The sequence below is a fragment of the Dipteris shenzhenensis genome, chromosome 14 (genome assembly GCF_047967505.1).
Source record: "Dipteris shenzhenensis isolate YYH24624 ecotype China chromosome 14, Dip_SZ_1.0, whole genome shotgun sequence".
Taxonomy (NCBI): domain Eukaryota; kingdom Viridiplantae; phylum Streptophyta; class Polypodiopsida; order Gleicheniales; family Dipteridaceae; genus Dipteris; species Dipteris shenzhenensis.
Window position 1 is genome coordinate 43,351,350 of NC_141609.1, and position 12,231 is coordinate 43,363,580.

The 12,231-nt window shown below is 43.4% G+C and overlaps 2 protein-coding genes across 6 annotated transcripts in view; both read right to left on the minus strand.

The window, feature by feature from the left end:
* Window positions 1-12,231, minus strand: part of HESO1 (Nucleotidyltransferase family protein) — a 74,670-nt gene that overhangs the window by 41,692 nt on the left and 20,747 nt on the right. For all 5 annotated transcript variants that reach the window (XM_087384928.1, XM_087384929.1, XM_087384926.1 and 2 more), the window contains exons 4-8: window positions 11,894-12,061; window positions 8,561-8,739; window positions 8,302-8,397; window positions 7,996-8,065; window positions 7,205-7,338 (exon numbers count right to left, since the gene is read on the minus strand). In XM_087384928.1, the coding sequence (XP_087241054.1) occupies window positions 7,205-7,338; window positions 7,996-8,065; window positions 8,302-8,397; window positions 8,561-8,739; window positions 11,894-12,061 (647 nt within the window). The remainder of the gene's footprint in view (window positions 1-7,204; window positions 7,339-7,995; window positions 8,066-8,301; window positions 8,398-8,560; window positions 8,740-11,893; window positions 12,062-12,231) is intronic.
* On the minus strand, window positions 2,890-3,881 carry LOC147894676 (putative WRKY transcription factor 33). Its single transcript, XM_087384612.1, has one exon. It carries the CDS (start codon window positions 3,879-3,881, stop codon window positions 3,297-3,299), a length of 585 nt encoding a protein of 194 aa, XP_087240738.1. The 3' UTR covers window positions 2,890-3,296.

A 12,231-nucleotide genomic window follows, 5' to 3' on the forward strand; every position in this document is an offset into this window, starting at 1 on the left:
ATTGCACTCAGACAGGTTTGCTTCAAGAATTTTCAAATGTGCCTTGCACTCAGACAAGAGATGAATTCTCTCTGAATTCTCTCAGCAACTCGTATGAAAAAAAAGGGGGAGGCTCAGCAGCCCCCCAGAGTCTGCACTAGCGCAGACTCTCGGAGGCTGCTGAGCCCCCCCCTTTTTTTGGTTTCATAGATGCTAGAGATCGCACTATCGCATGATCTATTTGGGGATTTACTCCAAAGAATATAAGAAAATTGATTGCACTCAGACAGGTTTGCTTCAAGAATTTTCAAATGGGCCTTGCACTCAGACAAGAGATGAATTCTCTCTGAATTCTCTCAGCAACTCGTATGAAAAAAAAGGGGGGGGCTCAACAGCCCCCCAGAGTCTGCGCTAGAGTTGCTGAGCCCCCCCCTTTTTTCGGTTTCATAGATGCCAGAGATCGAAAGAATATAAGAAGTATTTGAGCGGAGTCCAAGCAGGGTTGTTTGATTATGGTCCTCAATGGATTTCAGAAGAGGTCGAAGGTTTCTGTGCATTCTGCATTTACTGAGACTATTAAGTCAGTAAGGGATTGGACTTGTCTGTTTCTTTCACAGTCCTATTTGTATGGGATTGTGACACATGCGTGAGATATAGCCACATCAAGGTAGAGATGGTGATTGAAGATGGATTTATCACTCTGATTCAATCGTATTCTCCTAGATGAGGACTGACTTTTATACCTGAGAAAGCCATGTACGACCAGATAATGGGGTCAATTTAACGAAGGTCTAAGCAGGCAGCTCCATTGTTTCAGATCAAGACTCAGGGTTCACTAGTCCTGTGGCAGGAGGGAATCGAAAGAAGGTCCAAGTAGGGATATCCATTGTTCATTTTAAAGAAGGTCCAAGCAGGGAATTCCATTGTTTCAGACCAAGGCTCAAGAGTCATTAGTCTGTACCTTGATAAGAACATTGATATTCCTAGTTGATGGATCCTAAGTCTTGGATGGTCCGGTGGCAGGAGGGATTACTGTGCACAGCCTTTTTGGTATAGGATATCCAACAGGGATACTTTTTCTGTAATCTCTGGACAGCATAGGATGGCATTCTACGATGGCCAATTGATCTCTTGAAGTCTGTTAGGCAACAGGAGGACGAAGCAGGGCTTGGTGGATTGTTTCCCTAGTAATTAAAAAACTTAAAGGTATCGCAGTTTAAGTTGGATGTTTCATATCTATGCTACCTTGAACTCTGGAGAAGCTTTCTAGGATGTAGACGGGTGGGTACTAGGTGTTTGGGTTAGTATAGGTGGTTTTGACTTCGGAGTGTGTAATGTTTATGCGCCTAACGACTCTCAGGCAAGAGGAGACTACTGGAAACAACTTGATTTGTTGATGTCCGTGGGTTCATGGATCGCTTTTGCAGGAGAATAGAACTTCACAAAGAAATCCTCACATAGATCACATCCAACCATGGGTCTCATTGGCTCATAAAAGGATGACTAGATGGAGCTATGTTTAGCGAAGTGTATGGTAGACCGCATGGACCTCGACCCAGCTGGGCTAGACAACTTTATGTGGAACAATAGGAGTGGGGAGGAGTTTAGGACTAGTCATCTGGATCAATTCTACAGTACTGAAGAGGGATGGTCGATGAAGGGGCCGATGAAGTGCAAATGCCTGTTGATTTCCAGCGTGTTCAATCACATCTTGATCTGTGGAAATTATGCATGCCAATTCGTAGGTGGGAGGTCAATGGATGTTCCATTCAAATGTTGTAAACGATTCCTATCCAATCACAAGTTCGGTGAGGATACAAGAAAAGCATGGCGGGATGCTAGGAATGAGATCACAGCGGACCCTTGCCTGAGATGGGACTGTACAATCAAAAGAGTACACATGGTAACCAAGGGGTGGGAAATTGAATGGAAAGCCTGGTAGGAAGGTGGAGAAGGACCATCTAGCACTAATTAGGCAATGTCTATGGGAGGGGACACGGTTGACGCATGATAGAGAGAGTATTCTTGGGGGAGAGAGAGAGTTTTCTCTAGGGGAGTACCACCCAGGATGAGGACAAACAGATATATATGGATACTTCATAGTTATGAAAAGGGAGTATGTTGATGTTATAGTATCTCTTAGGTACAAAGATTGTAACAATGTTCGAGTCACGATACGTAACTCTGTGGATCTGGGAAACGAGATTTTTTTGAGTATATGACCAGAAGGTAACCTTGTTTGGATTGAGAGCTCTGTTGTTGTTATCTTTCATGAGCAGGATATCAAAGATGGAGAGCTTAGTTGGAGCTTACCATTGATTGATCGGTCATGGAAGGAATTGATAGCTCAATCTAAGGGGCAGAGTTTAATTTTACTTTTCCGCTTCCATGGGAAGAATGTTATGTACCTGGATACTAATCCTCGGATTTAGGGGAGCTTGGGATTAAGCCTAGCAGCTAACGTGGGTCTAGAGGACTTGTGCAGTAGCCAAGGGCCAACTGTCTATATCTAATTGGGAATGCTATTTATAGTGGGATGCTATTTATAGCAGAATGTTCTTCTATAAAAGAGAGGCCAAGGGCTCTGGCTTGGACTAGAGGCCGAGACTTTGGCCATATACATGGCATATCACAAGATGGCATGTCTAAGGTTCCTCATGGATGGGGTCTGGTGGTATAGGATGCCGGAGGTAGGCATGGGAATGTGGAAGTTGAGCTCCAGCCCGCATGCTCGTGTCACATACCAGGGTGCATTGTGACACACTGGACTCACCTTTTTTTTGTGAAAGATTTCCCACAGGATGCATGTGCAAGAAGAATACATAAGAGATGTACATAAGCAGAGCAGCCTCTTTTTTCATCCAATAACTATCACGAAGACAGTGAAGTCCTGTGCATGTGTCAAATTGTAAAACACACACAAGGTTCAGTAACTGAATATGCAAACATAACTACTAGCCTTCAGATGGTACAAAATAAGCTGATCCTGATTCCTCCACTTCCATGGTAACTGCGAAATAGCAAAAAGCAGCAAAATTGCAGTTCCTCGGAAAATTTTACTGTACAATACACCAGATGGACCTTTCTAGGCAAGGCTCCCATCTCCGCTAATCCTCAGCATGGCACAGATGATCATGGTCCTAAGAGATGCCCTTCTGCAACAAATGCAGATGAGTTCGATGCATAAATGGGCTGAAATGAGGCCCCAAGAGAATGAACAACTCCCGGCTCCTCTTTTGGCCTCAGGCCCAAACCTTGCCAAAAAAATTCAGCACCTTCAAGTGGCCTCATCCTTGTCACACTTGAGCCCCTCAAGCTCATTGTCTGTGTCGAGATATCTGTTCCGGCCTGTTCTGCTCAGACGTTAATGCACCATTCATTAACCTGTTACTGCCCAATTCGGTACCAACGGCTTTGTCCATTGCTTTGAACCTATCCTCAAGAAGCTTACCAAAATACTGCTCCTGAAGAGAAGGGGAAGGCTTTGCAAAAGAGCTAGCACCAGAGCTGCTCAGTCCAGGTCCTGGTGGAGGTGAGACAGAAGTAGCAGCAGTTCCACTTGTGTCACGATGACCATTCCTTGCTGCAGGCACATCATGATTGTGCTTCCCCTCATATGTAGTTATGATAGCTTTGTTATCCGTAGATAATCTCTCCACATGCTTCCTCACTTTGCAACCTAAATTGGTACACTTGTAGTAGCTTCGAGGATGGGAATTCCCCTTGACCACTTTCTGTCCATACTTGCGCCATCTGTAACCATCGTCAAGAATATCAACCTCACTCGTCGTTTGTACCACAACTCGAGGCTCTCGTATAGTCCTGAGTGGGCCACTTGCTAGTCCCTCCTTGGCCTTCTCTATCCTCCTGAAGTGAGGTTCATAATAAAAAAGAGTCAGCATACACTTTTATATCAAGTAAAGGCAGAAACAGCTGCCTTACCAAGATACACAAGGCGGGGTACTATGACACACTGGGCTCACCATCAAGTGCATATTGTGCATCGGTAGATCCTACAGTATGCTTTTTGTAATATGCCATGGCCGCATTGTGAGCCCCAATCCTGGGATGAGTTAGGCATGAGCTACGTACGTTGATCTTTGAGCCCTAGGGTCAGTCAAAGTCCTAGTACCAGCATAGTTCAATTAGGTTAGTCTAGGTCAAATGGCCAGCCTATTGGCTGCCATTTGAGGGCTTTCCAGTAGCCAATCTAATGGCCAGGTGGATCGCCCATATTCAGCACTAAAGGCTGCTGACCAGGTCGGGTCAGTTGCCAAAGAGGTCGGTTGACCTGACCATCTGGTAGGTCAACCCTGACTGGCTGGTCAGTCAAAACCGCCAGTCCCTTGTGGCAATACAAGGGGTGGCAAAGCCCCTTTTCTTTCCATTCAGTTTCTGCTTTTCCCAGCCTCAGCTCCAGCCTTTTTGCCATGCCAATCCAGGTCTAGAAGCATCTGTACAGCAGCTCCATCAGATCACAGTTGAAGGACCGATCTCCACACAGCATCTCAGCAGGGGTTGGACAGCAGCAAGGTTGAGGTTTGGCAGTCTGTTTCAGCAGCTCTTAAGCACTTCATCTCTTAGTTTCACTCAGTTCTTCTCTCAGTCTCTCTCAGTCCATTCAAATCTCAGTTCATGTCTCACTCATGCTTCCTTGGCCAAGTTGAGAAAGAATGCTTTCAGACCCACTTTCAGCGAGTAAAGACAAAATTTCATGATCCATGACATACTCCTAGTCATGATGGATTGACGGTATGCCATTTCAACGAGACAGAAACTTTTCATGAAGAGGACACTTCTATTTACAGCATTGTGATGTGTCATCTCATCAAAGGGTTGCAAGATGCAACCTTCCTTAAAGGACACACCTTCACACCCTTTCGGGCGCACCTTTTCAAGTGTGGCTAGGACTCTACGTAAGATAGGCCTCATTGTATGCAATGCATACTTCAAACATTTATATGGAATAAGATTCATGTTCTTTGTTATCATTTCTCCTCCTCAGCTCACTAAAGATATTACATTACTAGTATTCTTACAATGGAATCGGAACAAACTTTTACTCCTACTTGTAGCATATCACCCGCAACTCCTCACTTCAATTGATAATAGATCTACGCGAAAAGGCTTTCCACGACACTATGCATGGAAGAGATGGAGAGAAGTCATAATAATTTTTTTTAAACCCCACATGACCCCCATAGTGGCCCCAACCCCACACGTCACTAGATGGCATGAAGGGGCATGACCAGACTTGTACCCCTTAATGAGCTTGAAATGTCCCAAACCAAATAGACACAACTCTCCACTGTACGAATGCACCCTTTCTTGAAGTGACAAACTCTTCAACCAAGGTACACATCCATAAAGAAACATTGTGAAGAAAAACACACCCTCTCACCCAAGAAATACACCGTTTCAACTTTCATGTAGGATCACATAAAAAGCTCCTAAATCTAAAAAACTTAAATAAAACCTATAAAGACTTACCTTGGTCAAAGGCACTACTGAACCATTGACCAATGGCTCACAAAACTGCACTTGGACTTTAATATAGATCACCTTTAAGACAACAAGGAGATAGCCCTATCTGCCTCATTGTTAAAAGATCGTGTATTCTTCTCGTAGCCGAGGCGCTTGAAGCAAGCACAAGTGTAACAACTTGGGATCACATCGAGCATCTAATCCGTAATAGCTTGTGCCTAAATTGGCTCCTTGTCTACCTAAATATCTCAATCCACCGCATTAGCTCTTGAGATTGACCGCCTTACTAATGTTGATAGGCTTCACATTAGGACTTAAGCCCATGTTACGAACCAATGTCCACAAAACCCACCTCTTAGCCACAATCAAGGCAATTTCATATGCTAGACAAATTGCCGACTTTTAACAGCCATTTGACGTAGTTTCTTCCAATAACAACGGAACACAACTCAGCTAGTTCATCTCATTTGTCCAAGGTTAGCATCCAATCCTAGAAAAATTCTGAGAGTCAAAGTCCTAAAAATAGCCAACATCCTTCAAGATTCCAAAAACCATGTTCATGCGTACACAAAAAGTCGACTTTCAAAACAAAACAAAAAGAGATGCCCTTCCAAGATCATTCTTCTTCTTCTCCGAGTCAACGTCAACGTAGCAACAACTACCATCATTGCTCTAAAGACGCTCGACAAGATCACCCAATAGGAAGAAAGGTTGGTTCTGGTACTTAGGTGGAATTTGGAAGCTGTCTTAGCAGCTAAGGTGACTAAAAGAAGTGTGGTACAAGCTTCCGCTTGTAGACGTAGACCCACTTCTTAGCTGAGGCGATCGACCTTGACAGAGCATTGTTGATGAACTTAAACAATGCTATGAAAGCTAATAGCTAACTATAGTTGTATAGCCATTGTTGTCCCAAGATCACATCATGGCACGATAAAAAAAATGGCATTGAAATTCAGCATGTCTACATACTATGTAGATTAAAGGACAACAACTACTCATGCATGGCATAAAAAGGTGATACTTTGGGTGGCTCGAGTGCAAATGTGCCTAATTGATGGGGTAATACCTATAAAAAGGTAATCTTCTGCAAAGGGTGTTGCACCATCTGCTCTGATAATTATAGGTGGATTGACTACACCGTTACTCCTCAATATGATTCACCACAAAGTGCCTTCAAATCACATAGCACCATGCACATGAGACTCTTGCGCAAGTTAGAAAACTCTCTGGAAACATAGGTTATGTGCCTACATGGATCTATTCGAGGCATTTTAGTAACATAGTGTCTGCTCACTTTACTTTCTTTCCAGCTCTTTGATCCACCTCAACGACCAGTGGACAAGTAGTCGAGCTATTCTTTGGCATGTGGACATCAGACCAACAATGTGTCCCACCATGGCTCAATCCTGAACCTCTTGTATACCCGCTCAACCTGTTGCTTGTCCTTAGGAAAACGAAATCTGAATGGCGGTGGTAGTTGAGATGCTCCTATTGAGCTCCTCTCGCCATACCAAAAAAACCCTCACAGTCTGAAGCCCATTTCCTCCTTCCAAGTAGTTCATTCTAGATTGCCACCTTTCAATCCTACATTTACCAATTTTCATAAAGCAAGTTGACAATTTTTTGTGGTTCATCGAAGTCATCCAAATAACCATCTGTGCAAGTCAATATTGGCATGGCAACAAAGAAACACGGAAACATAATACTTCAATTACTGATGCATGAATCATGGAGAGGGTACCTGGTAAAAGAATGACACAAAGAGTTCTGCAACAGAGCTTTTATTTTGAAGCCCAAATTCCTTGTTGACAAATGGTTGGATCCTTTCCCAGCAACTTTTTAGCAGCTGCTCCCTAGAAATTTGATTATTCATTCCTACAAAGATGTGGAAAACCATCTTGAACAGAAATTTCTGAGCGTATCCCCAAGGAACCTAGCATATCTGAAGCAAATACCTATATTTATAAATACCAAAAACTAAGACATTCATGCCTTGGATTAAAGACATGAAGAAATGATACAGCCACAGTCAGAGGCCAAGGAGCCCAGTTATGTTTCAGGGCTGAGGAGCTATATCATGCACTTCAGGTAGAGCACTGTGTCCGGGTGTTTAATGCCCTGATTAAAGACATGAAGAAATGATACAGCCACAGTCAGAGTCCAAGGAGCCCAGTTATGTTTCAGGGTTGAGGAGCTACATCATGCACTTCAGGTAGAGCACTGTGCCCAGGTGTTTAATGCCCTGATTTTTTAATGATAAGTGTCCACTTTCTCGATTGATTGTCCTTGACAGTTAATGCCCTCACAATTCATCTCAGAGTGGACTCTCGAGCACTTGTCCCCCTGCAGTTAATGCCCTGGCAGGTAATGAGCAAGACAGGGAGGGAGGGGACCCCTAGCAGTTGTGAATACCCCATCTTTCCTTTTTTTTCAAATGAAAGACACTGTTTTGATTATCAACCCTGATTCCAGAATACAACTTCCAAAACTTTATAGAAAGCTATCTGGCTACTTGTATATAAGACTGCATACCAAAAAACTTTCTGGCAATGTCTTCATGTAGGACAGCATTCAGTGGGGGAAGTACAGGTGGAGATCGAGTCTGGAAAAATAGAAGAGATGGATATAAGGACCATTACGGCCAGAGAATTGAGAAGAAGTGGCAATTATGAAGTAATCAAACATGTGGTGTATTCACAAAACCCCCAAATATAAAATGACCAGCACAGAACAGGGTAGACCTGATTCTGTCTAGTGGCTGCCCAACAAACAGTACATTCATCACTAAATATAACAAATTTACCACCTATAGCTAAAAGAAAATCAAATACAGCTTACTTGTAGATGGAAAACAACGAGTAGGCAAAGGGCAAAAGAGTTCAATGTCCCCATCTTTGGGTCATTTATGCAGTGCGCCTTCGCCCAACACTTGACCTGAAAAACAGTTCAACACCACAAGGCTCATGTCAAACGTGAACATGTCATAACCAGTAAGATGTATGTCCACCACAGGCTCTAGCTCAACTTACAATTTCTTGGGAAGAGGGTGTATCAGAAATCTGAAATTCCACCTTTAAAAGACACAAACATGACTTACCAAAAAAATCAAGTCACGGCACCTTGGATCCATGTCACTAATCCATCTCAATAATCGTGACTTCAATATAGCAAGACCATTATCTACAGAAATGTCGCATGAAATCCTGCTTCGGGAATCTTCAAATGTCAAGAGTGGAACACGAGCAAATGGAATGAATTGCACTTTATGAGCTTCAGCTGCACAAGGAGTAAATTCAATATGATTGAGTTCTTAAATGACCACCCTATGTATACAGTATGAAAAACCAATAAAGAAGATCAGGTGAGCGATTGCTCCTTAAAGTCTATGAAACTAAATTTGGGTTTTGTTTTGTATGCAGCCATTAGGTCGCTGCACAGAGAACTTGCTAGTTGATTAGATAGTCGAAGCTGAAGGAGTGTGGTAGACAACATGGTCATACAATCACCTATACCAGTTGTTTGGCCGTAAGGCAGTCTATGGGAATGCTATATTTGTTAGTCCTTTCAAGTTCATGGTTTATATGTGGGTTAGTTCTAGTCGGTGAACCAATCACCTTTGATACTTTGAATTTACAAAGATGGTTGGATGATGTAAATAGTGTTTGGGAGTATCTCTTGGTGAGGCAACTGTCCTATCCTGCAACTTTGACCCACTTTAGCTCAATTTAAGCTGTAATTTTGGAAGAGAGAACAGCTGGTCAATAGTCGACTTGATTTCCTCTCAGGCTGCTTTAAATTGGTAGTTGAATTCATTATCAGTGAAATTTTGTTTCCAGAACCATAATCATGCAGAAATTGAATAGTTTATTGCAACACTTGTTCTTCCTTGGGCACATGGCACCCTGGTAAGTGCAAACAACCATCAGTTTGCAAGCGCAATGTAAGCAGCTCAAAAAAGTAAGCTGTCATTCTGGGAGAATGTTGTGCATATAGTGGGTTCAAATGGTCTTTCTGAAGGTAAATAAACAGTGCACACTTTTCGGTATGGATTGGAAACGCAATAGTGTCTAAATAAGTGTGCAGCAAGCACTCGCAAAATATCAGCCTAGAATTGGTACAGCAAAGGCTAGCACTTAGAAAGAAACAAATTAAAAATTACCAGCCCCCTTATAATAACTCTAAAGAATCTTTTCCTGTGGTTTCACAGGCTGAAATCCAATGGCATGGCATTCTTGGGCTGAGTTAAACAAAATCTAAAGCACGCCCCCCAAAAAAAGATTGTATAAATGATTGCAATCAAATACTCCTCTAACTAACATGAAATAAGATGTAGAAATCCGAAATAAAAGAATACAGAAAAGATGTATCTTCATGAAGTCTGTTGTAACCCATAGAGTCCCCAATCCTTAAGATTTAGTTGCACCAAAGTCCAATATCCACGACAGGAACCAAGATCCAAGGGGATTGCAAACGCAATCGCGCTTGAAGCAGCATCAACAGTTCCTTCTTTGTAAGTATCTTCTCATAATCCTGTAATATCTCTCTTCCAGAAACTACCAATGTAGCACAAGCTAATTAAGAGGGCTCCAAAGATGTTCACCACCCAACAGAGTGCCTCCTCTTGCACAAGACCTCCTCACCTTCTTCCACCATGAGGCTCTATCTCTAAAAACCCCCAGAACCCAGCACTTGCCAATTGGACTCCTCTTTAGGTGCCATGTGTCCCATACTGAACCTTACCTTAAGAACCCTCTCATGGGTTCTCCCTTTGCACCACTTCTTAATGCCTAGGCCTAGAAACACAATCCCACACCCAAACCCTCAAAGTCTCTACTAATTGCAAGTGTTGTTGAGCCCTCTGGTTTCCCACCTCTCCATAACCAAGCCTCTAACCTCTGTGATAATGGTTGACATATCCCATAACTTGGCCAGTGTCATTGCCTCATTCTACCAAGGTGCTCCACATTCAGATCTCGCCTTCCAACTCCCGCAAGGACGAAGTCAGCTAGGTCATAAGACTGTAGGACAGCCTTCATCATAACTTTCCAAACCCCCTAGCTTTCCACCTAACAGTCAACAGGAAAGGTGGGGAGAACTGGAATCTTGATTTGCTTCTCAGCCATCTCAGAGGGCAGGAGAACTAGCTCTTCTGAAAGGGAGGGTAGGTGGGAAAGAAGAATAGAGAGGGAGGCTGCGGAAAGAAGAGAAGGGAGACTGGAAGGGAATGTAGGAAGGGAGAAGAGGCTGCTACAATGCCTTTGTAAAGAAGTTCCGAATCCCTTGCTGTCCATGCCTGCTACAGTCTTCTCGGGGCCATGCATTCGAATCACCTTCTTCAACTACTTTACTTGCACCTGAACTGTCCACGCCTTCCAGCAACAAACTTCATCAGCCCCAAACGCTTAGTGCTCTAATATTACATGTGCAGTCACACCATCAAGACACAGGCGATCCATGCGCAATGCAGTAAGGGTGGGTGGGTTACGGACGGCGACAATATCTCATAGTCAACCAAAAACTCCAAACTGTCCAAGCCTCAAATGCTCTCCAGGTCCAAGCTTTTAGACAACCTACTACTCTATTACCATGTGACATTTCAGCAGAAATGCGAGCAGAATCTGAGAGCAGAACAAGTGAACTGAAACAGCAAGGAGATGCAAGGGGAGACAAACGGAAATGTGCAGGAGATGTCAGGGAAAACTTTGCATTAGACTGCTGAGAAAAACCTCCATACACAACAAGAGTGGCAAAGGGGGCCTATTTATAGGGGGCCCCTGGCACTGAACTGGCTGGTCAGTTTGAGGCCAGCTGACCAGGGTTGGGTCAACCGACCTGATCGGATCAGGTTAACCAAACTAGATTTTGGTTGGGTCAGTCGGCTAGTTAACCAGACCCAGTCACAGACTGGCCTGGTTACTGGTCCATGTAGTGGCCTATACCGGGCCCTAAACCAGCCTCTAACCCTAGCATAGTGCCCTGGCTAGACTCCCACCTAATCTGCAAAAGACACAGTGAGAAAGGACTAACACACTACTCCTCTCTTTGGGTGGGCACACCCATGTAGCAGCCCTTTCTCTCTAGTATACACGGTCTAACAACTCTTTGTGGTAAAGAACACCAGAAAAATTATGCAGTCTTTGAAGACTGTATGTTCTGATTGTTAGTATTGATGCAAGTGATAACATGTACATGCAAAGACAGAAATGGGAAACAAATCACAGCCCATGTATCTCTTTGTAAGAATGTGTAATGATTTGCAGCCATTCCTGGGGAATACTCCTATTGTAAGGCATCCAGAATGTGGGGGCTCGACATCCAAAGAAAAGGGTATTATATCTTCAGCACTCATTGGCATCCAACTCAAATGATAACCACCTGTTACTAGCATATTTCCTGGTGTGGAAAGCAATGTGATGAATAGAAAACCCACCACTTCTTATTAGAACCCTCATCAACGATTTCAGCACCTTTACTTTCCGTGTCTTGCCAATTGGTCCTGGCAAATCGTTTGTCTCAGGCAATTCCAACGAAAGATCCAGATCTGCCCAGCGAGTATAGCAATTCGATTCAAATGATCCAAAGGCAGAAATCGTTGCTCCTGCAAGGTAACGATCGTTAGTTTTATAAAGACAGCATTAACAATCCTAGAATCACACGGACCTAAACAAAGGAAGAGATCAAACGTGTGTGAGATCAAAGAGGGGGTGTGTGTGTGTGTGTGTGAGAAATGGGGGGGAGGGGGTCACATACAAACACACACACACTTTT